Source organism: Chiloscyllium plagiosum, chromosome 6 (genome assembly GCF_004010195.1).
Source record: "Chiloscyllium plagiosum isolate BGI_BamShark_2017 chromosome 6, ASM401019v2, whole genome shotgun sequence".
In the NCBI taxonomy this organism is placed as follows: domain Eukaryota; kingdom Metazoa; phylum Chordata; class Chondrichthyes; order Orectolobiformes; family Hemiscylliidae; genus Chiloscyllium; species Chiloscyllium plagiosum.
This window is the reverse complement of record NC_057715.1, coordinates 46,593,924-46,619,332: the sequence shown is the minus strand read 5'-3', so window position 1 is coordinate 46,619,332 and position 25,409 is coordinate 46,593,924. Positions and strand designations below refer to the sequence as shown.

General features: G+C 40.6%; 1 protein-coding gene across 1 annotated transcript in view; it reads right to left on the bottom strand.

Moving 5' to 3' along the window:
* Nucleotides 1–25,409, bottom strand: part of abcc4 (ATP-binding cassette, sub-family C (CFTR/MRP), member 4) — a 438,076-nt gene that overhangs the window by 392,654 nt on the left and 20,013 nt on the right. Inside the window, exons 3-4 of the mRNA XM_043692688.1 lie at nt 11,308–11,428; nt 1,535–1,759 (exon numbers count right to left, since the gene is read on the bottom strand). Of these exons, the coding sequence (XP_043548623.1) occupies nt 1,535–1,759; nt 11,308–11,428 (346 nt within the window). The remainder of the gene's footprint in view (nt 1–1,534; nt 1,760–11,307; nt 11,429–25,409) is intronic.

The following is a 25,409-nucleotide window of genomic DNA, read 5'->3' as shown; positions in this document are numbered from 1 at the left end:
TTGGTCAGAGTATTGAGTACAGGAGTTGAGAGGTCATTTTGCGGCTGTACAGGACATTGGTTAGACCACTGTTGAAATATTGCATGCAAATCTGGTCTCCTTCCTATCGGAAACTTGAAAGGGTTCAGAGAAGACTTACAAGGATGTTGCCAGGGTTGGAAGGTTTGAGCTACAGGGAGAGGGTGAATAGGCTGGGGCTGTTTTCCCTGAAGCGTCGGAGGCTGAGGGGTGACCTTATAGAGGTATATAAAATTATGTGGATCATGGATAGGATAAATAGTCTACTTCTAAAACGCATAACCAAGCAAAAATTCCACTTTTACTGTAGTACTTCTTTTGTTTTTAAAAATCTTTTCCATCATGCTGTAAGACAAAAGTAATTTACACAGTATGAAGTCCTGTAGATTAACGGTCAAACATGGCTCAAAATTGAACAAATGATTCCTGACTTACTGTTTTGTTGTCAACCATATAACACACATATACGGTGACTTCCATTTAATGAAATGTTCCAAGGCACTTCACAGAAGCATTATAAAGGAAAAATAGACATATGTAGCTTGGTGTTAATGCAAACAAGGTTGATCCAAGAGTTAGGTTTATTGTGCACAATTCTGGCCACATTATAGGAAGGATGTGAATGCATTGGAGAAGGTGCAGAAGTACTTTACAGGCTTGAGGAACTTTAGTTATGAAGATACAGTGAAGAAATTGGGACTGATCGAGATTTCTAAAATCATGAGCAAGGAGGGTTGAATACATAGCAAGAAAATGTTCCTGCTCATTAAAAACAACACAAACAAGAAGACTTAGATTTAAAGTGATCTGAAAAATAATCAAGGGTGAACAGAGAAAAAACATGCCCACGCTGAGTTGTTATTGAATGCACATTCTAGATGTGAAATGGAAACAAGTTCAATCGAGACATTCAAAAGAACACTGGATGATTATTTGGATAAAATAGTGTACAAGAGTTTGGAAAAAAACAGGAGATCAGCACTAGGTGATGACGTTCATTTACCAAACCAGTACCAGCATGAGGGTCAAATCAAATCACCTTCTGTATTATGACACGTTAATAATTCTCTTTCAATGGAACATCTTGAAAGAAGGAAGAGAGGGAGAGCATTAGAGGGGACATGGAGGAAATTGCAGAGGTTGGGCAGCTTGAATGCACAGCCCTATCAAAGCGTATTTGACACAACTTCAAAATCATTGCAATAGTAGTGATAGTCTACTAAGTGAAGTACCAAATTATTTTACAGAATCTGATTATGTTTGGAAATAATGAAGTTAAATTTTTTTGCTTGGTTTGGGAGGAAAGAAGAAAGTTAATGAACCATTTCCTTACATGTTTGTAAATATAAAGGTTTGCCTGACAAACAACATTTACTACATTTCAAACGTACTTAATTATGCAGAGGAAAGTAGTGTACTTCTATCTCTCAGACATGATTTGATGAAAAAAAAAATTCAACATTTCTAAGCTTTACATCCCAAAAATAGTGCTAATTATCAAGAGTAAGATTCTTACCTTTTTATAAATCATATGACACATTGCTATTCTTAGCTTCATCCCACACCTTTGTACATGAAAGAAATACAGATGATGCAGAATTGCCAGAAATAGAGTACAAAGTGATATACCAGCAACATAGCCAAAGGCAACTTTGTAAGCCTCTGTATCATCTGGATTGTAGTTTTCAAAATAATTAATAACTTTTCCTAACATGATAGGCTGAGCAATTCTGATTGTTTCCTAAAAGAAAAAGGACAACATTAACACTTCATTAAGTTTTCAAGTTTTGAAACAGGTGCAAAAAAATTAACAACACTGTTTACAAAATGTCCTTAACTTACAAAACAAAATCAAATGCAATTAATTCTGATTATATAAATGCTATTAATGCTATTGATTTCTTTTACTAGTTTAACATTTTTATTCTCCGGTTTCAGTTTCACCAATCGTACATTTCAAGGGACATCACAAAACATTTTTCTTGCACTTCTCCATCCATGTTTGTATCTGGAAGAGACTATTTTAAGAAAACATAGAGATTCACTTTTCTCTATGGACTTTTTTTTTTTGATTCATTCAATCCCTTTTCCATCATATCTGGGAAAAAAAAATGAAGCCTGCACTCCACTACAACTGAATTCCACCAAGACAAATGGGCAAAGAGGGGCCAAATTTTGTCAAGAGATTTAGCTAGACACTCACAGTAAGGAGAGTTGCTTGAACTCGTTAAGAAACAGTTCCCTATTTGGCACAAAATGCTTCATTTTCTTGCAACACACAGGAAGTTTATCATTTTAAATCCACATAAATAAATATTGATGCTGCTTTTAGCGAACTTCTTATTACACCTTGCTCAGAATCCTGGGAAATCTTAACCTTATTGCTGAATGACTTTCATAACTCATTTCCAATTTCTCTTTCACATTCAAATTCCTTCTTTATTCACTCCACTTGAACAATATTAGAGAATAGCAAGTTAATAAGTGAAGTTACAGTAAGGAAGAAAGAAATAGTCTAAAGTGTTGCTGTACAAGTATGTGAATGCATGGAGTATAATAAATAAGATTGTGGAGTGACAGGCACAGATGGCCATGTGGAAACCTGATGTTGTGGCGAAGACAGATATCTGGTTCAAACGACAAGACTGACTGTTATATGTTCCTAGGCACTAGGTGTTCACCAAAGATAGAAGAGGAAGGAAAGGGGGAGGGGTGACAGCATCAGTTAACAAGAGTATAGCAGTGTTAGAGGAGGACAATCCAAGTGTCCAAAGGACAATAAATGCCAAAAAAATGAGCCTGAAAGCTGTCTCAGTGTGAGGAGCATTTGTAATAAAGTGGATGAATTAACTGTGCAAAATACTAATGGATATGATGTAATTGGGGTCATGGACACCTGGATCCAGCGTGACAAAGGATGGGAACTGAACACCCAGGGTAGTCAATTTTCAGGAAAGATGGTCATAAAATAAACGGAGGCGGGGTAGCATTGCTGGTTAAGGGGTAGATAACACAATAGTTAGGAAGGGCGTTAGCCTGGACAATATGGAATCTGTATGGGTGGAGCTGTGGAACACCAAAGGGGAAAAAAGGTTTGTGGGAATTGTATACAAACTACCATACAGTAGTTGTGACATTGGGGATGGCATCAAACAGGGAATTAGTAAGAATAAAGATACAGCAGTTATTACGGGTGACTTCATATTGATTGGACTAACCAGACTGGTTGCAATGCGATGGAAGAGGATTTCCTGGAATGTATGAGATATGATTTCCTCGCACAATATGTCAAGGAAACGACTATACAGCAAGTCATCCAAGTCATGCAGAATGTGGTATATGTATGGAATGAGCTGCCAGAGGATGTGGTGGATGCTAGTACAATTGCAACATTTAAAAGGCATTTGGATGGGCATATGAACAGGAAGGGTTTGGAGGGATATGGGCCAGGTTCTGACAGGTGGGACTAGATTGGGTTGGGATATCTGGTCGGCATGGACAGGTTGGACCGAAGGGTCTGTTTCCATGCTGTACATCTCTATGACTCTATGACTGGGTATTGTGTAATGACAGGATTCATTAGCAACTTTGTGGTGCATGACTTTTTGGGGACGAGTGATCATAATATGATGGAATTCTTCATTAAGACAGAGTGTAACACAGTTAAATCTGAGACTAAAGGTTGAAACTTAAAAAAATCTAACTTTGATGGTATGAGGCATTGTTTTAAAAAATTCTCAAGGTCAGGTTCGTAGGAGAGTATCATTAAGACAGAGTGTAACACAGTTAAATCTGAGACTAAAGGTTGAAACTTAAAAAAATCTAACTTTGATGGTATGAGGCATGCATTGGCCGGATAAGATGGCCAAGGATACTTCAGGGGTTAACAGTCGATAGGCAATGGCAGACATTCAAAGAACACACGGATGAACTTCAACAACTGTCCATCCTTGTCTGGCCTAACTATAAAATGGTGGCTCAACCATGGCTGATGAGGGAAATCAGGAATAGTGTTAAAGTCAAAGAGGAAGCATATAAATTGGCCAGAAAAAGTAGCAAACCTGAGGACTGGGGAAAATCTAAAATTGAGAGGAGGACAAAGGGTTTAATTCAGAAAGGGAACATAGAATATGAGTGTAAGTTAGCAGAAAACATAAAAACTGACTGCAAAAGCTTCTATTGATATGCGAAGGGAAAAATATGAAGGGAACTGTTTGATTCAGGTGAATTTATAATGAAAACAAAGAGATGGCAAACCAATATTTTGGATCTGTCTTCACTAAGGAGGACACAAATAATCTTCAGGAAGGGGACAGAGGATCAAGCTTGAAGGAGGAACTGAAGTAAATCCGTATTAATCAGGAAATGGTATAGGGGAAATTGATGAGATTAAAACCCAATAAGTCCCCAGGGCCTAATGTTCTGCATCCAGAGTACTTAAGGAAGTGGCCCTAGAAATAACATATGCATTGGTGATCATTTTCCAGTATTCTATAGACTCTCTGGAAGATGGATGGATGGAGAGTAGCTAACATAACCTCACTTATTTAAAAAGGAAGGAGAGAGAAAATAGGGAATTATAGGCTGGTTAACCTGACATCGGTGGTGGGAAAAATACTGCAGTCAATCATTAGGGATGTTACAACTGATCATTTAGAAAGCAGTGACAGAATTGGTTCAAGTCAGCATGGATTCATTAAAGGGAAGTCATGCTTGACAAATCTTCTGAAATTTCTTTTGAGGATGTGATCTGTAGAGGGTGAATCAATGGATATTGTGTATCTGGACTTTCAAAAGATCTTTGACAAGGACCCACATAGAGATTAGTAAGCAAATGTAAAACTTATGGTCTCAGAAGCAATGTATTGATGTGGATAGAGAAGTAGTTAGCAGACAAGAAGCAGAGAACTGGAATAAACAGGTGCTTTTCAGAGTGGCAGGCAGTGACGAGGGGGTACCACAGGGTTCAGTGCTGGAGCTCCAGCTGTTCACAATATACATCAACAATTTGTACAAATTAATTAAATGCAATATCTTCAAATTTGAAGACAACACTAACCTGGGTGGCAGTGTGTGCTGTGAGGAGGATGCTAAGATGTTGCAGGGTGGCTTTGACAGGCTGGCTAAGAGAGAAGTACTTGGCTAATGTGGATAAATGTGAGGTTTAGATTAGATTAGATTAGATTAGATTACTTACAGTGTGGAAACAGGCCCTTCGGCCCAACAAGTCCACACTGACCCGCCGAAGCGCAACCCACCCATTCCCCTACATTTACCCCTTTTACCTAACACTATGGGCAATTTAGAATGGCCAATTCACTTGACCTGCACATCTTTGGAATGTGGGAGGAAACCGGAGCACCCGGAGGAAACCCACGCAGACACGGGGAGAATGTGCAAACTCCACACAGTCAGTCGCCTGAGTCAGGAATTGAACCCGGGTCTCTGGCGCTGTGAGGCAGCAGTGCTAACCACTGTGCCACCGTGCCGCCCACAAGGTTGTTCCCTAAGATGACAAAGCAGCAAGGCAGATTATTATCTGAATGGTGGCAATTTAAGAAAAGATGAGACGCAACAAGACCTGGAAACCATGGTGGAACAGTTGCTGAAGGTTGATATGCAAGTGCAGCAAGCAGTGAGGAAAGCTAATGGCATGCTAGCCTTCACAGCGAGGATTTTAGTAGAGCAATAGCGATGTCTTGCTGCAGTTATACATGGCCTTGGTGAGGGCACACCTCGAGTATTGTATGCAATTTTGGTCTCCTGGTCTGAGGAAGAACATTCTTGCTACTAAGGGAATCCAGCGAAGGTTCACCAGACTGATTCCTAGGATGGCAGGACTGACTATGACGATGCTGCCACTTTAAGAGGTTATTTTGTCCTGTTTTGCTTTTGACGAGAAGTTGTAAGGCAGATGTGGCAAATGTACTACTGAAGACATCTTGACTAAATAGCTTGAGGCGCCTGAATGGATTTGACCAGCTCTCTCATATTTCTCTCTTTTGATTTTTTTTTTAACTTTAGAAGATATCGGGTCTCAAAAGAGTTGGAGCTTTAGTGGCTGCCTGTTGTCTACTACTCTGAAACATTTCTTGATTTTCTTTCCTCCTGGAGTGAAGCATGTGTCTAAATTTTTATTTTTGGGACATGTTTACAGGATTTTACTACATTGGAACAGTTGATTAGCAATTACTTTCCTAAGTTTCTAATCAATTACGTTATTCTAAATTCCATTCTTTGCTTGTATTTTAACTACAGCTTTTCTTAATATTGGGTAGATTGGCCAGTCATATTGCATCTGAGACACTTTATATTTGCCATTAAAAATAAGAAAAACTTGAGTCAAGTCGACCTTATTAAAATATTTTTGAAGGGGTCTGATCTGGTCCATAACACTGATAATATGAAGAAAGACAGGATCAACTGGACTTGTACTCACTGGAATTTAGCGGAATGAGGGGAGATCTCAGAAACATATAAAAACCTGATGAGCTAGATACAGGAAGAATGTTTTTGATGTCAGGTAAGTCCAGAACATGAGGTCACAGTCTAAGAATAAGGGATAAATCATTCAGAACTGAGGCGATAAAGAATTTCTTCACTCAGAGTTATGAAGCTTTGGAATTCTATACCAGAGAAAGCTGTTGGGGCCAGCTTGTATAGCATATTCATGAGGGAGCTAGGCGTGGCACTTGCGACTAAACTGAGCTGGACATGGTCCTTGCAGCAAGAGGGATCAAGGGATATGAAGAGAAAGCATGAGTTGGATTGTTGAAATTGCATGATCATACAGGATGATAGTGCAGGCTTGAAGGGTTGAATGGCCTACTCCTACATCTACTTTGTACATTTCTACATGATCAAATTCTGAATCATTTTGGCTAGAGCTAAGGACCAAAAAGGGTACAATTACATTACTAGGGCCACCAACTAGTGAGACGGATGGAAAGGAACAGATCTGCAAGGAAAACACAGCGATGTCAAAGTTACTGAGTAATACAACGCAAGACTTCAATTACCAAATACAGAATGGGATTCTGATGAAAGGTAAGGGGTTAAGAGTTCCCAGATTCTATTCAGCTGAGCTTCCTATAGCATAATGTGCTCAGTCCAACAAGAAAGAATGCAGTGTTGGACTTGGTTTTTGGAAATGAGATGGGCCAATAGATTAGGCGTCAATGGGGAGCAGCTAGGAGTCAAAGATCATTGTATCATAAGGTTCAGGATAATAATGGCAAACAAATCAATCAATGCAGACTAAAAAATCAATTTTCTGAGAACCAACTTCAATGAGGCAAGAACAGAGCTAGACAGGATCAAATGGAATGAGAGGTTTGTGAAATAAGCTGTAACTGAACAATGGGCAACTTTCAAACAGGATATGGCTTAGATACAGTCGAGGTATATTCTCTCAATATGAAATATAGGACAAACAAATCCATAGCTCCCTGGATGAAAAAGAATGTAAAATTGAAGATAAAGTAAAAGTGCACTTACGACAGGTGTCAGATAGATAAATACAACTGAGAACCAGGAGGAATATAAAATGTTCCGAACGGAGGTGAGACAGAAAATAAAAATCGCAGCAAACATGAAGGAGTGTCAAAGATCTATAGCGAAGGAAAAAGGTTCTTTGACCCATAACATCCAGTCCACACAAAATAACCACGTACAAGTACAAATCTAAATACAAGTGCAATTCTAAATAATTCTTAGATCTTATGAGAGTTCTGCCTGAACCAAACTTACAGGCAGTTAGTTCCAGATTCACACCACCTTCAGGGTGGAAAGGATTTTCCTCACATCTCAAAGAATTATAGAGTCACACAGCACAGAAACAGGCCCTTCATGCTGACCAGGTCTCCTTAACTGATCTAGTCCCATTTGCCTGCAATTGACCCATATCCTTTACCATATCCCTCTAAACCTTTCCCATCCATGCACCTATCTAAATGTCTTTCAAAATGTTGAAATTGTACTCACTTCCACCATTCCTTCTGGCAGCTCATTCCATATACACATCACTCTCTGTTTGAAAAAATTGCCCTTTGGTCTCTTTTAAATCTTACCCCTCTCACTTTAAATCCTTGCCCTCCAGTTTTCAACTCCCTACCTGGGAAAGAGACCTTGGCTACTCACCTTATCTATGCCCTCATGATCTTATATACCTCTACAGGTCATCCCTCAGCCTCCTATGCTCCAGAGAAAAAAAACCTCAGCCTATTCAGTCTCCTTTTATAACTCAAACCTTCCAGTCTTGGTAACAGCCTTGTAAATACTTTTTGTACCGCTTCCAGTTGAATAACATGCTTCCAACAGCAGGGAAACCAGAACTGTACACAGTACTCCAAATGTGGCCTTACCAATGTCTTGTACAACTGTAACATGACATCCTAACTCCTGTATTCATTGTCAGACCAATGAAGGCAAGCATGCCAAATGCCTTTTTCACCACCCTTTCTGACTGTGATGCTACTTCCAAGGAACTGTGTACCTGCAACCCTAGGTCACTCTGTTCAACAACATTCTCCAGGGACCTACCATTAACTCCTTAAGTCCTGCCTGGTTTGTCTTACCCAAAATGGAACACCTCACATTTATCTGAATTAAACTCTATCTGCCATTCCTCAGCCCACTTGACCAGCTAATCAAGATCTTGTTGTAATCTCAGACAACTTTCTTCACTGTCCAATATGCCACTAGCTTTGGTGTTATCCATAAACTTACTAGGCATGCCTCCTATATTCTCATCCAAGACATTTATATAAATGATGAATAACAGTGGACCCATCACCAATCCTTGCGGCACACTGATGGTCACATGTTGATTGATCTCCTCTAAACCTTCTGTCCATTCTCTTAAACAGGAACATGAGTAAGCTATCCAGGCCCTCGAGCCTGTTCTGCTGTTTTTGTTCATTTACTTGTCTTTGGCCCATATCCCCCAATATCCAAGCCCTCAGTCATTGATTTTTCTATTAAAGATGAAGTATCTTCCTGTTTACTCTATGTCCCTCGATTTTAAACGTCTCAGTGTCCCAAAGTAATCTGCAAGCATATAAATAGTAAGAGAGTAGTTAGAGGAGAGCAAATTAGAGACCAAAAGGAGATTTACAAATGGCAGTGGAGGGCATGGCTGAGACGTTAAATTAATATTTGCATTCTGTCTTTACTAAACAGCGAGATGCATGGTGATACATGGTGATAGAGGCAGAAACTTGGTCTCTAAAAGAGTTTAAAATTGATGAGAAAGAAGTATTGAATAAATTAGGATGTGGAGGAGCCTGTCTTGGACTGGGGTGGACAAAGTTAAAAATCACACAACACCAGGTTACAGTCCAAGAGGTTCATTTGGAAGCACTAGCTTTCGGAGCACTGCTCCTTCATCAGATGGGGATCATGTCCTAGAAAATTATTTATCTTTATCCATTTTAAGACCTCCAACATTTCCTATTCTGTAATGTAGACTCTTTAAGACCTCACTATCTACTTCCCCAAGTTCCCTAGCTTCCATGTCTTTCTCCACGGTAAATACTGACAAGAAATATTCATTTTGGATCTCACCGATCTCCTGTGGTTTTACACATAGATGGCCACATTGATCTTTAAGGCACCCTATTCTCTCCCCAGTTATTTTTTTCCCCTTAACGTACTTTTAGAATCTCTTTAGATTCTCTTTTACTCTATCTGAAAAGGTTATTTCATGTCCCTTTGTTACCCTCCTGATTTCCCTCTTAAGTATCCTCCTATTTATACTCCTTATACTCCTCTACGGATTGACTCGATCCCAGCTCTGTGTCTAGACCTAACATATACCCCCTTCTTTTTCTCTACCAGAGCCTCAATTTCTGTTATAAACTTGGAAGAATAGCAAACTGTTAGGATAGTGTGGAACACAAAGTCAGACAAGACAAAGTGGGCAAATAAGTAGATGAGATTCAATGTAATGATATGCAAAGAGATGTATTTTGGTAGAAAGAACATTAAAACACAATACAAAATAAAAGTTACAATTTTAATAGGTTGCAGGAGCAGAGGGACCTAGGTGTTTTGTCCTCAGGTCAATGAAGGTGACAGGCTATGTGCAGAGCAGTTAATTAAGACTATATCCTCAGCATTAATAGATGTATAAAGTACATGATAAAGGTGGTGATGTTGAACCTGCGTAAATCACTTGTCACACTTTAGCCGGAGTATTCTGTACAGTGCTGGGTGCCACATTATAGGATGGATGTGAAGGCACTGGACAGTGTGCAGATGCAATTCACAAGAATAGTTCCTGGAAGAAAGAACTTCATGTTATTGAAGAAGGTGGGACTATTCTCCTTAATTAGAAGACAAATAAAAGGAGATGCAGTAAAGGTTTTGAAAAACATGAACAGGGTAGACAACTGCTCCCACTCAAAAGGAACAAGAATCTGATTTGAAATTATTTGCAAAAGCAAAACATGGGACATTAGGAACTAACTTTTAGGGTACAGAATGCATTGCCCAGAAACGTGGAGGACAGAAATTTGACTGACATATTCAAGAGGGAATTGGATAATTATTTGAAGAGAAATAATATATCTTTACATGGGGATAAAGAAAACAGGAGGACATTGAAATTAGGGGTGGTTAAAGTCTGCTTTAAAATAATTATCTTTCAAGATCTCATGGCTATGGAACTTCTTCTCAACCTCAGCCTTAAATCCTCCTGTCATTGTTTGGCTCATAAAACACAATTTAAGTCTCTGCTACTTCCCATTTCATGTTGTTTCCACCTTCACTCTCAACACCTGTGTCCTGTACCATAGGCTTGTTGCCTCTTCTTTAAATCAAATTGAGGGAAAAGGAAATAATAGCTCAATTGCAGAAGATTATTTAATTAATTATGGTTATGTAAACATAAGCACTAGCATATAGCTGTTGGGCCAAATGGCAATATTTCTGTGCTGTACATTTCAATACTTCACAGGAGAATTGAAATAAGTGCAAGAACGTAAAACTGGAGGAGAGACAGAATTTGGATATTGTCAGATTGTTTCTTCACCAAATGCTTTTCTTGAAAACATTACACTGGAGCAATCTTAGCAAAGGTTTGCACACCAAGGGCAACCAAAGAAGCAGATAAAGTAGTTATGAAACAGCACAACTCTCAGGATCCAAAGTGGTCAGCACTTTAAGGCAATCAATTATGCCATGGATCTTACCAATTGGGATACCTAACTTGCAAAACGGAATTCCCATCAGGACAGGAAATCAATTTTGCAATTCCAGAACAAAAACTTATTTAACAAAAAAAATTACCTCTAAAAATGTGAATGCACCTAAAATGACATATGATTTCCAGAAACATTTCAAAACAGCGTTTGTAAGATGGGGAACTCGAGCTTGCTTCTGTGCTTTCTGGACTTCTTTATCCCAGTACCTGAATAAAGGAGAGGGAGGGAGAGAGGGCAGGGAAGGAAGGATAGGTGTTGGATGGCATGGGAGGACAAGTGAGACAGAAAAGAATAATACCTGTAAATCTCAAAGAATATGAACATTTTATTGGCATGTATAATTTTAAAGCATGAAGACAATCGAAATAATAAGTTGTTGTCACAAATTACTGAAGGTCTCCGATGATGTCTAATGGGAAATTGGAGAAGTGAAAATGTAACATACACACCCGCGTCAGAGATTAGAATTCAAGGATTTCATCAAACTGACAGCAGTACACCGCAAGCACACAGAGTACACTTTCAAAAGGAAAATGAGATGGCTTCCCTTTATGCTAACCAATAACCCCAGCCAAGCAATCTAGCTCATTATTCTATGGCTTTCCAAGTGAAGAATGTCCATTTTAATACTTCCTTTTTATGGGCAAGGTCAAGACATTACTGTCAGGTATCATCATGTGTTCACATATCATTAAAGGAACATTTGCATAGCACAAATATATCCAATAGTGCAAAGACAAACAAGTGGACACATGTACATGCAAACAAGAAACAACAGGCAGTCGCTTGGTCTTCTGAGCCTGCTCTGCCAACAATAAGATCACAGCCAATCTGATTTTAACTTTGACTCTACATTTCTGCATATTCCTGATAATCTTTCATCCTGTTCATAATCAAGAATCTGTCTACCTCTGCCCTAACAATATTATGCACCCACTGTGTTTTGAGGAATTCCATAGACTCTCAACCCTCAAAGAAAAAATTGTTCTTCATCCTGGTCTTGAATGGGCATCCTCTAAATTCTAGATTATTGTACAAGAGATTAGATTAGATTACATTCCCTACAGTGTGGAAACAGGCCCTTCGGCCCAACCAGTCCACACCGACCCTTCGAACGGTAACCCACCCAGACCCATTTCCCTCTGACTAACGCACCTCTCAACTACAGGCAATTTAGCATGACCAATTCACCTGACCTGCACATCTTTGATCTGTGGGAGGAAACCGGAGCACCTGGAAGAAAGCCATGCAGACACAGGGAGAATGTGCAAACTCCACACAGACAATCATCTGAGGCTGGAATCAAACCTCAGACCCTGGTGCTGTGACGCAGCAGTAAAGAGGAAGTAATCCTTTCAAGTGCCTCCTGGTCAAGTATCCTCAGGATCTGACAGGTTCCGCAATCGGTCAAAAAAACACTAACAATTCAGTCTGGTTCTGTAAAATTTCACACTTTATTATCACGGCCAGGCACAGGTTGTTCAGCAACAGAGTGGTTAAACACTCTGTGTCACTAGGAGAAACTGCTGCACATGGATTAAGACAAAGACATTTTTACAACGTTTTTGAAAAGAAGTTACAGAGCAGATTCAAATAATTAACCAATGATATCATTTACCCAATCAAAGCAACTTAACCCAATGATATTTACTGGGAACCAGCTTTGTTTTACACATCCAAGCTTCTGTATCTCCCTTTGCACCTGCACTTGCAAGGTCAGTTAGGATGGCTAGTAATGTCTTATTTAGTCTAGTTATTTCTATGCTGTAAAGGAAGCATTGTCTGCTAATCTTTGTTTCAGTACTTTATAGTTAATTCAGGAATACAGATTCCAGCAGGGTTAAAAACCATTTTAAGCAGAATTGTCAATTTGCAGCCTAGAAGCCATTTTGTCATGTTACTTGCATTAAGAAGCCATTTTGTTGTTAGTAAGAATATGTATTAAATGGTTGATCCTGACAACAGCCTGTATTCAGATTTCAGATCCTCATCTCCCCCCTTTGGTCATTCCACGACCATACTATAGGATGGGAGGGCATAGATTAGATCAGTCCAATCGAATGGACGCTAGAGATTGCCATACTTCCTTCTCCTCCAAGGAGGAAGTAGGGATAGGCAATTGCACATCCTCATCCTCATTTGGATGGAGAAGCAGCAGCATTTTCTGAGGGGAGCCGATGCTGTCAGAAGAAATTATTACATTTAACAATAGCAATGCCAGTAAAAAGATAAACTAAAACAATACCACTAAACATAGCCATATTTATTAACCAGTTGTACCCATCTCCCCATCCTGCGCCTTCAGTCATTTGACTGACAAAGGTGCGGATTTTATCTACATGCCTGGTAACATTCTCAATGAGGTCATAGAATCATAGAGATGTACAGCACGGAAACAGACCCTTCAGTCCAACTTGTCCCCGCTGACCAGATATCCCACCAAATCTACTCCCACCTGTCAACACCCGGCTCATATCACTCCAAACCCTTCCTATTCATATACTCATCCAGATGCCTTTTAAATTTTGCAACTGTACTAGCCTCTGGCAGCTCATTCCATACATGCACCGCCCTCTGTGAAAAAGTTGCCCCTTAGGTCCCTTTTATATCTTTCCCCTCTCACCTGAAACCTACGCCCTCTAGTTCTGGACTCCCCCACCCGAGGAAAAAGACCTTGTCTATTTACCCTATCATGATTTTATAAACCTCTATGAGGTCACCCCTCAGCCTCCAATGCTCCACGGAAAACCTCTCCCTATCGCTCAAATCTTCCAACCCTAGCAACATCCTTGTAAATCTTTTCTGAACACTTTCAAGTTTCACAAAATCCTTCCAATAGGAAGACTAGAATTACAGGCAATATTCCAAAAGTGGCCTAACCAATGTCCTGTACATCCGCAACATGACCTCCCAATTCCTGTACTCAGTACACCGACCAATAAAGGAAAGCATACCAAATGCCTTCTTCACTCTCCTATCTACCTGTGACTCTACTTTCAAGGAGCTATGAACCTGCATTCCAAGGTCTCTTTGTTCAGCAACACTACCTAGGACCTTACCATTAAGTCCTGCTAAGATTTGCTTTCCCAAAATTCAGCACCTTGCATTTATCTAAATTAAACTCCCATCTGCCACACCTCAGCCCTTTGGCCCATCTGATAATCCGAGGTAAGCTTCTTCGTTTTCCACTACATCTCCAATTTTGGTGTCATCTGCAAGCTTACTAAATACAGGGAAACCTCAATTATCCGAATGAAATGGGCGGGCACTATTTTGTTCGGATAATTGATTATTCGGTTAATCGATTCAATGCCTTTCCTCTGGGGCTCGGAGGCCAGTAACTCCCATCATGCATTTGCCTTTGACTATGACGCAAACCCCACTCTCTTTTGTGAGTAGGTAATCGAGGGTGTACCGGTTTTGCTGGGAAAACATGCATAATTCTGAATGCATGTCCTTAACTCCTGCTAAGGACAGTGGCCGTTTCGTTGCCCAAGAGGGTAAGACCGCAAATGCGGTTTTGATGGCTAATAATTATCTTCGTCACTGCCTCAAAAAACTCAATCAAATTTGTGAGATTAGACCTCCCCAACACAAAGCCTTTCTGATTATTCCAAAAAAGTTAAATCTTTTCCAAATGCAAGTAAATTCTGTCCCTAAGTATCTTCTCCAATAATTTCTCTACAACTGATGTAAGGTTTACAAACTTAAAATTTTCTGGAGTATCCCTGTTGCCATTCTTAAACAGAGGAACAACATTGGCTAAGGAAATAGCTGAAGAACTTAATAAATATTTTGTTAAGACATGAGTAATATCTCAACAATTAAGGAGAGTCAAGGGGCAGAGTTGAGTATGGTAACCATTGCAAAAGAGAAAGTACTTGTAAAGCTAAAAGGTCTAAAAATTGATAAATCTCCTGACCTGATGGGCTATATCCCAGAGTTCTGAGAGAGGTGACTAAAGAAATAGCAGAGGCATTGCTTGTAATCTTTCAAAGATCACTAGAGATAGGGAAAGTCCCAGATGATTTGAAAATCACTGTTGTAACCCCCTTGTTCAAGAAAGGATCAAGACAAAAGATGGAAAATTATAGGCCGATTAGCCTAACCTCAGTTGTAGGTAAAATTCTAGAATCCATCATTAAGGATAAGATTTCCAAATTCTTGGAAATGCAGGATCGGATTAGAGCAAGTCAGCATAGATTTAATAAGGAGAGGTCGTGCCTGACAAACCTGTTAGAATTCTTTGAGTAGGTATTGTTTGAAGAGGTAACAAGTAGGTTAGACCAGGGAAACCCAGTGGATGTTATTTACCTAGACTTCCAAAAGGCCTTTGATAAGGTGCCTCACGGGAGGCTGCTGAGTAAGATGAGGGCCCATAGTGTTCAAGGTGAGCTATTGGCATGGATTGGAGTTTGGCTGTCTGACAAAAGGCAGAGAGTTGGGTTAAAAGGTTATTTTTCAGAATGGCAGCTAGTGGCAAGTGATTTTCCACAGGGTTAAGTGTTGCGGTGCAGTTGTTCACTTTATATATTAATGATCTGGACGAAGGGACTGGGGGCATTCTGGCGAAGTTTGCATAAGATACGAAGTTAGGTGGACAGGTAGTACTGAGCAGGTGGGGAGGCTACAGAAAGATTTAGACAGTTCAGGAGAGTGGTCCAAGAAATGGTTGATGAAATTCAATGTGAGTAAATGCGACGTCTTGCACCTTGGATAAAAGAACACAGGCATGGGCATGGGATCTGGGAGTGCTACTCCAGGATTCTCGAAAGGTTGACTTGCAGGTTGAGTCCGTGGTTAAGAAAGCAAATTTAATGTTGTCATTTATCTCAAGAGGGTTGAAATGCAAAAGCAGTGATGTGCTACTGAGACTTTATAAAGCTCTGGTTAGGCCCCATTTAGAATGCTGTGTCCAGTTTTGGGCCCCACAACTCAGGATAGACATACTGGCATTGCAGCACGAACAGCGGAGATTCACACAGATGATCCCTGGAATGGTAGGCTTAACATATGACGAACGGCTAAAGATCCACGGCTACAAAGTATGGCCACCCAGGTCGTTTGGGGTGAAAGCTATTCAATAGAAAGAGGTGGGTCTTTTGGTAAGAGACACGGTTATTGTCCCAGAATAGTTCCTTCCATCCCACAATTGGGAAGATGGAGGTGCCTTTAGGGGTGTCATAGTGAAGGTGGTTGCAATTATCCATTCCACAGAGGGCCTAGATACCAACAATAACAGAGATACACTCCACCTCCAGGCATACCCATGATATGGGAGGTCCTACAGGGGAGCAGTGATGACTGGTACATTTGATCATAGTCACATAAGTGCACCCTCATCCCTTACTATTGTAAGGATTGGGATAGGTTACCCCAGACTTATTAGAAGTCCACAAGCAAATAACAGGTGGGGATAAGTAATAGTAAAAGAAATATTATATCCAATAAATGCCTTCGAAGCGTTCCATACTCCTCCTTGGGATTCAGGAGAGGGACAGAGTCTTTTGCTGACGTAACGGACTACTTCATCCTAGCCAAATATTTTACTGTGACTTTGAAGAAACAAATTGTTAGTGAAAGATAACATTTCCTCATTTTCTCTTTTGCAACGTGCAGATTTAGGCCGTTTTGAATAAGGGCAAGGCTTACCAGGGCCACCCGTAGCATAACTGAAATCAAACTGACATAAACCACCTTGACAGGGTAAAGACCATTGAGACTTGACGTGTAAACAAACTGTCCGATCTTCTTGATGCAGTTTGCCGTTGCGACAGTTTTTCTTGCTCATTTACAATACTGTAGGTCCTGAAATAACTACAGCTACCTTAAAAGATTTTGTCAATCACATGTCTAACCAGGTTTTGCTGGAGACCCAATGGAACCAGAAGTGTAAGGCCGCCTGCTTGAAAACTGCACCAACCTGCCTACTACTTTAGAAACTGTTTCAGTTTCCTCAGCATGAGCTGAACATCTTGATAACTGCCAGATTGATTGGACAAAACAGCATTACAATAACGCCATCCCATGGGGGTTAAAAATCCTCTATGTTCCCACAATGCTCCAAAATTGTGGGTTACACCAAAAGCACAACAAAGAGTCAGTGTACATTAGCAGATTTTCCTTTTGCTAGGATATAAGCATGTTGATTCCCCACATTAGCTCCAAGGTAACATTAAAGACACATCACTCTCCAGAGGCCACATTTTCATAGTTAAAGTAAGGGCCAGTCATTTGTCCCTGGGGTATTTTGCTGGCTTGTTCCCAGTCTCAAAGGTGTAATATTGGGGCCTGCCTGTCTCCATTTCAGGTTCCCCTTGGGAAAAGATTGCTCAGCAGTGAGTGGGCATCTGAGGTATGTTATGCCCCCACCCCCCCTCCCTTCCCCCCAATGGATATCCTGGTCCCAATCAACCCTGTCAGGACTGGCACACTGCATTGGGGCTCGCGAGGGCACTAGGTATAATCAGTTTTACCTGTAACTTGCATCGTGGTTCAGTCTGGTTCTGGCCATCCCAATAGAAAACCATCGCTCACCTCATTAGCGACTGGAAGTTCCTGGACTAGTGCATATTGTTTATCTGGATCATGTCAGTGACACCAGGTGGAAAACATTGCAAAAGCATAGGGTTAAACAAAGGTAATTGAGCTTCTTGATTATTTTTCAATTGTATACCACTTCTGTCAGACAGATAGCCACGTATTTTAGTCTTGTAACACAAGCCATTCGTATTCAGGGTACTCCCAGAATTTTGCAGAATTTACATTTGTATCACCCTTGGACATAGTGAGCAAATTGAGCCGGTTTGTTCCTGCAGTCAGGGGCATGTTTCATTAACATTACTCTAATTCCCCGGATGGGCCCTGGTTTAGGATGGCGCAGGCCACTCATCCCCATGATATCGGCTATGAAGACTGGATGCTTCATTTTCAAAAAACAAGGAAAGGTTTGTAATAAGGAGCGGGGGGGGGGGGGGGGGCGGTGGTATGGTGGGGACGACGAGGAGATGTTAGAGACCCAGTGGGTATCCAGGAACAAAATTCCCATCCTCATCCCAATCAGTGTCATCCACATCCTCAAATAGGGTCGGTATGCCAGACATAGATTCTACTCCCAGTCCTGAGCCTACGTTTTTTGTTTTACAGTATTGCTGCTTTAACCCCGTTTGTATATTCCTCAACCTTAGTGGGCTTACACTGATCTCATGCCCCTTTTATTTTTTCATCTCATGTCTCTTTTGTTTTTTCATATACCCATTCACAGTCACCTCCCAGCTTTCAGAAGTTCCACCTGCTATACATACCTCTATCCCTGAATCACATGCAAAATTCCTTCAACTGGCCAGTAAGGTACCTTTCCATTCTTTAGTTAGCAATGAATCAATGCAGCCATGCTTCAAATTAACCATGAGGCAATGAGACAGGTCACTGACAATGTGTAAAGGAATAAAACCAAGCCAATTAATTCTGATTTTGTGATTCAAGGTTAATACAATTGATTATTAAAAAATAATAAATAAAATAATCATTTTCTGTAATTCAGAGTTGGAAACTGAACAAGTGACTAAGACATTTTAAAAGTCATCAATATAAACTGGAAATTCATTTATTCAGTATTCAGTATCTAAAATGTGAAATGTATACAGTTTCCAACTCTGAAATTCACGATAATTACCTAGTTCTAGTCCATTAATTTAAATCCAAGATTAGGTTCCTTAAACTGTCCTGACTAGTCATTGCTCATTTACAATACTGTAGGTCCTGAAATGACTACAGCTGCCTTAAAAGATTTTGTCAATCACATGTAACAAAAAAAACCTTCTAATGCACAAATAATGGCCGAACCCAAAGACATAGATATTAACCATAGAATATTAATTTTGTTACATGATTTATCACAACCGAAAATAAAGTTACGACTGGCATACCATAATCACCAATGAAACACAGCAGTCTTAAAATTAAGTGGAAACAAACGAATCTGAAACAAAAATTACATCTGCTAGTATCATTTTCTGAAAAGAATGCTTTGGTTCGGGATATTTTGGATCTATTTTTATACTTGCAGTTTTACAAAATTTAACTAAATTACATACGGTTCAGGCAATTTATATAGGCTGGAGTTTATATATTTCAAATTTATATAGGCTGAAATTTATATATTTCAATGAGATCATCTTATATTCTTCTAAACTCTGGGAATAAAAACCCCTACTTAACAAATCGCTGCTCATACAATGATCCTGCCATTCAAGAAATACATCTGGCAAACCTTTCACTGCACTCCCTCAATGGCAAGTAGATTCTTTTGTCGGCCAGTCAAGGTGTTAAGTTCAATTATTTAAGTGGATTGTAAATAGTGTTCAGTTAAGACAATATTTGTATGGAAACGTTAATAATTACAGTATTTTTGTGTGCCGAATCATAATATGTTTTTTGAGAGGGATATATTATTTGTAGAATTACACACCATATTGTTTGCATGTATACAATATCGAGATAAGTCGCATCCTTTTACATAGCATTATAAGAACTGTGCAAAAATGCATAGTCCATAACGCACGGTGTGATTTGTAAATAAAGTATATTTGAAGAAATCTGCATTTTTTCTGACAAAAGTTGGATTATTTGAAAGTGCTGGGAACACGTATGTCAAAGGGGATTTTTTGTAATTAGTTTACCCATCTAAATGCTGTATTTTTCGTGTTTCCAAAGTATTGCGCTCTTGATGTTACAAATTTATAAACAAGTGCTGATTACTGTACATGTATGCAGTGAGAAAGCAGATTTGTGAACCTATAATTTATATCCCATACACAGTAGAATGCATTTCATCCAGACCAAATGACTTTACAAGGATTTTAAAAATCTGATCCGATATCATTACTGCTCTTCTTTTATTTCTTCTAGTAGCAGCACCTGATTCTGTGGCGAAGACCAGCTACATTTTCCTCCAAATCATTTATATAGACAATGAACAGCAGAGACCCCAGCACTGATCCTGTGGAACACCACCAGTCACAACTTTCCATTCTGCCTACTACTACCCTCTGTCTCTTATGACTAAGTCAGTTCCATATCCATCTTGCCAGCTCATCCTTGATACCATGTGACTTCACCTTTTGTACCAGTCTTGTCAAAGTCTTTCCTGAAATCCTTGCAGACAACATCAACTGCTTTTCCGGATTAAAGGGCAGGCAAAGGACAGGTGAAGGAAGGTTTTGGTGTTTATTATTTTTCTGGACAGGAAATCCAAGGATCAACACAGAAGGCATGACATTGGATTCACTGTCCAGATTCTGGATCAGTGGTGCTGGAAGAGCACAGCAATTCAGGCAGCATCCGACGAGCAGCAAAATCGACGTTTCGGGCAAAAGCCCTTCGTCAGGAATAAACTGTCCAGAGCCAATTCAACAACTGACCACCAGAGTTACCTATTGGCATCAACAATCACATCATGATTCTCTATTTACAACTTGCCAAGAACCAGTAGGCAATGGTCATGACTGCCTATGCTCCAAACATCTATGCCATGGATGAATGCAAAGAAGGCTTCTACTCCACGCTGGACACCATTCTCATGATAATCCCTAAAGAAAATAAAATTATAACCATTCTTGGGGACTTTAATGCCAGGGTTGAAAAGGACAGGAACCATCAGAAAGGAAAGTGTCAAGAATTGCAACTGCAATGGTTTAATCCAGCTCATCAAATGCGCAGAATACAAGCTGGTCATCATTATTCCACCAAAAAGACTTACTGAAGGCATCCATTATCAAAGCACTGGCTCACAATGGATTATGTCATTGTTCAATCCCAAGACCAAAAGGATGACCTCACTGCCAAAATGATGACCAGTGCAGATGACTGCTACAAAGATCACTATCTCATCCACTCCTCAATGTCCATCAAATGACACCTGAAGTAGCCAAAGATGAATAGTTCAGAAAAACGCTGAACACTGAGCAGCTTTAAGAGCCAAGCAAACTTGTGAATTTCCAACAATGTCTTCACCAAAATCTCCACAGAGTGGAGAAAATTTGGAAAAGTGCTGAAGACAGCCATGATAGAGTCATAGAGATATACAGCATGGAAACAGACCCTTCGGACCAAACCGTCCATGCCGACCAGATATCGCAACCCAATCTAGTCCCACCTGCCAGCACCCGGCCAATATCCCTCCAAACCCTTCCTATTCATATACCCATTTAAATGCCTTTTAAATGTTACAATTGTACCAGCCTCCACCACTTCCACCAGCAGCTCATTCCATACACATACCACCCTCTGCGTGAAAACTTTGCTACGTAGGTCTCTTTTATATCTTTCGCCTCTCACCCTAAATCTATGCCCTCTAGTTCTGGACTTCCCCACCCAAGGGAAAAGATTTTGCCTACTTACACTATCCATGCCCCTCCATTTTGTAAACTTCTATAAGGTCACCCCTCAGCCTCTGATGCTCCAGGGAAAACAGCCCCAGCCTGTTCAGCCTCTCCCTACAGCTAAAATCCTCCAACCCTGGCAACTTCCTTGTAAATCTTTTCTGAACCCTTTCAAGTCTCACAACATCTTTCTGATAGGAAGAAGACCAGAATTGCATACAATATTCCAACAGTGGCCTAACTAATGTCCTGTTGCAGCCGCAACATGACCTCCCAACTCCTGTACTCAATACTTTGACCAATAAAGGAAAGCATACCAAACGCCTTCTTCACTATCCTATCCACCTGCGACTCCACTTTCAAGGAGCTATGAACCAGAACTCCAAGGTCTCTTTGTTCAACAACACTCCCTAGGACCTTATCATTAAGTGTATAAATCCTGCTAAGATTTGCATTCCCAAAATGCAGCACCTCGCATTTATCTGAATTAAACTCCATCTGCCATTTCTCACCCCATTGGCCCATCTGGTCCAGATCCTGTTGTAATCTGAGGTAACCCTCTTCGCTGTCCATTCCACCTCCAATTTCGGTGTCATCTGTAAACTTACTAACGGTACCTCTTATGCTCGCATCCAAATCGTTTATGTAAATGACAAAAAGTAGAGGACTCATCACCGATCCTTGTGGCACTCCACTGGTCACAGGCCTCCAGTCTGAAAAACAACTCAAAAAACTCAATCAAGTTTGTGAGACATGATTTCCCACGCACAAAGCCATGTTGACTATCCCGAATCAGTCCTTGCCTTTCCAAATACATGTACATCCTGTCTCTCAGGATTCCCTCCAACAACTTGTCCACCACTAACATTAGGCTCACCGGTCTGTAGTTCCCTGGCTTGTCTTACCACCCTTCTTAAACAGTGGCATCACATTAGCCAACCTCCAGTCTTCCGGCATCTCACCTGTGACTATCGATGATACTAATATCTCAGCAAGTGGCCCAGCAATCACTTCTCTAGCTTCCCACAGAGTTCTAGGGTACACCTGATCAGGTCCTGAGGATTTATCCACCCTTACCCCGTTTCAAGACATCCAGCACTTCCTCCTCTGTAATCTGGACATTTTGCAAGATGTCACTGTCTATTTCCCACCAGTCTATATCTTCTATATCCTTTTCCACAGTAAATACTAATGCAAGATACTCATTTAGTATCTCCCCACTTTTCTGCGGCTCCACACAAAGGCCGCCTTGCTGATCTTTGAGGGGTCCTATTCTCTCTCTAGTTACCCTTTTGTCCTTTATGTATTTGTAAAAACTCTTTGGATTCTACTTAATTCTATTTGCCAAAGCTATCTCCTGTCCCCTTTGTGCCCTCCTGATTTCCCTCTTAAGTATACTCCTACTTCCTTTATACTCTTCTAAGGATTCACTCGATCTATCCTGTCTATACCTTACATATGCTTCCTTCTTTTTCTTAACCAAACCCTCAATTTCTTTAGTCATCCAGCATTCCCTATACCTATCAGTCTTTCCTTTCACCCTAACAGGAATATACTTTCTCTCGACTCTCGTTATCTCATTTGTGAAGGCTTCCCATTTTCCAGCCGTCCCTTTACCTGCGAAAATCTGTCCCCAATCAGCTTTTGAATATTCTTTCAAATACCATTCAGCTTTCGAATACCATCAAAATTGGCCTTTCTACAATTTAGAACTTCAACTTTTAGATCTGGTTTATCCTTTTCCATCATGATTTTAAATTTAATAGAATTATGTTTGCTGGCCCCAAAGTGCTCCCCCACTGACACCTTAGTCACCTGTCCTGCCTTATTTCCCAAGAGTAGGTCAAGGTTTGCACCTTCTGTAGTAGGTACATCCACATACTGAATCAGAAAATTGTCTTGTACACACTTAACAAATTCCTCTCCATCTAAACCCTTAACACTATGGCAGTCCCAGTCGATGTTTGGAAAGTTAAAATCCCCTACCATAACCACCATATTATTCTTACAGATAGCGGAGGTCTCCTCACAAGTTTGTTTCTCAATTTCCCTCTGACTATTAGGGGGTCTATAATACAATCCCAATAAGGTTATCACCCCTTTCTTATTTCTCAGTTTCACCCAAATAACTTCCCTGGATGTATTTCCGGGAATATCCTCCCTCAGCACAGCTGTAATGCTATCCCTTATCAAAACTGCCACCACCACCTCCCCTCTTGCCTCCCTTTCTATCTTTCCTGTAGCATTTGTATTCTGGAACATTAAGCTGCCAGTCCTGCCCATCCCTGAGCCATGTTTCCGTAATTGCTGTGATATCCCAGCCCCATGTTCCTAACCATGCCCTGAGTTCATCTGCCTTCCCTGTTCGGCCCCATGCATTGAAATAAATGCAGTTTAATTTATTAGTCCTACCTTGTCCCTGTCTGCCCTGACTATTTGACTCACTTCTGTTCTCAACTGTACCAGTCTCAGATTGATCTCTTTCCTCACTATCTCCCTGGATCCCACCCCCTCCCCCCCACCTTACTAGTTTAAATGCTCCTGAGCATTTGTGGCAAATTTCCCTGCCAGTATATTAGTCCCCTTACAATTTAGGTGCAATCCGTCCTTCTTGTACAGGTCACTTCTACCCCAAAAGAGTTTCCAATGATCCAAAATTGTGAATCCTTCTCCCATACACCAGCTCCTCATCTGCTCTATCCTCCTATTCCTGCCCTCACTAGCTCGTAGCACTGGGAGTAATCTAGATATTACTATTCTCGAGGACCTCCTTTTTAAATTTCTGCCTAAATCTCTGTAATCTCCCTTCAGAATCTCAACCTTTTCTATCTTATGTTGTTGGTTCCAATGTGGACAATGACCTCCTGCTGGTCCCTCTCCCCCTTGAGAACATTCTGCACCCTCTCTGAGACATCCTTGATCCTGGCACCAGGGAAGCAACACACCATTCTGCTTTTTCGCTGCTGGTCACAGAAATGCCTGTCTGTACCTCAGACTAGAGAATTCCCTAACACAATTGATCTCTTGGAACCAGACGTATCCCTCTTTGCATTAGAGGCAGTCTCAATACCAGAAACTTGGCTGTTGGTGCTACGTTCCCCTGAGAATCCATCACCCCCTACATTTTCCAAAACATCATGCCTGTTTGAAATGAGTATATCCACAAAAGACCCCTGCACTAGCTGCCTACCTCTCTTACCTTTCCTGGAGTTAATCCATCCATGTGACTGTATCTGAGACTTCCCCCCCCTGTGGTGTAAAATTATGTCCCAATACATGTGTGAATCATAATGTAACACATGTATTGGGCCAAGCAGTGGAATGTGGTGAAACGGTTAAAAATTATGTCCCAATACATGTGTGAATCTAACCGGAATGGAGGTGTTGCTTAGTCCCGTGTGAATCTTATTACACACCTCCCCGTGTGAATCTTCTTATCTGTATGTAACCAGAATGGAATGTGTTTTTTAGCCTTGCTCTGCTGTTCACATGAATGTTTATATCTGGAAAAGAGTATATCAGCTGGAAAAGTCTCCAGTTCGGTGAGTCTGCTCCGGGGTTACGTTTAACCGCCGAGCGTGGGTTGTTGGCAACCGCTCTACGAGAACTGACGGCTCCCAATTCCGGTAACATGTAGAGTGAGTATAAACCAGACCCGTTGTAAGTACGAGACCTGGTTGAGGCGACACTGCGGGGAATAAAATACTTATATTCTAGCAAACTCGTCTCTCAGTTCTTTTCTCCTGGTCTGTGTCAGACTACTCTCCTGCGAGCCTGGTCCTTGACCTTGAGAATTTTCTAAAAC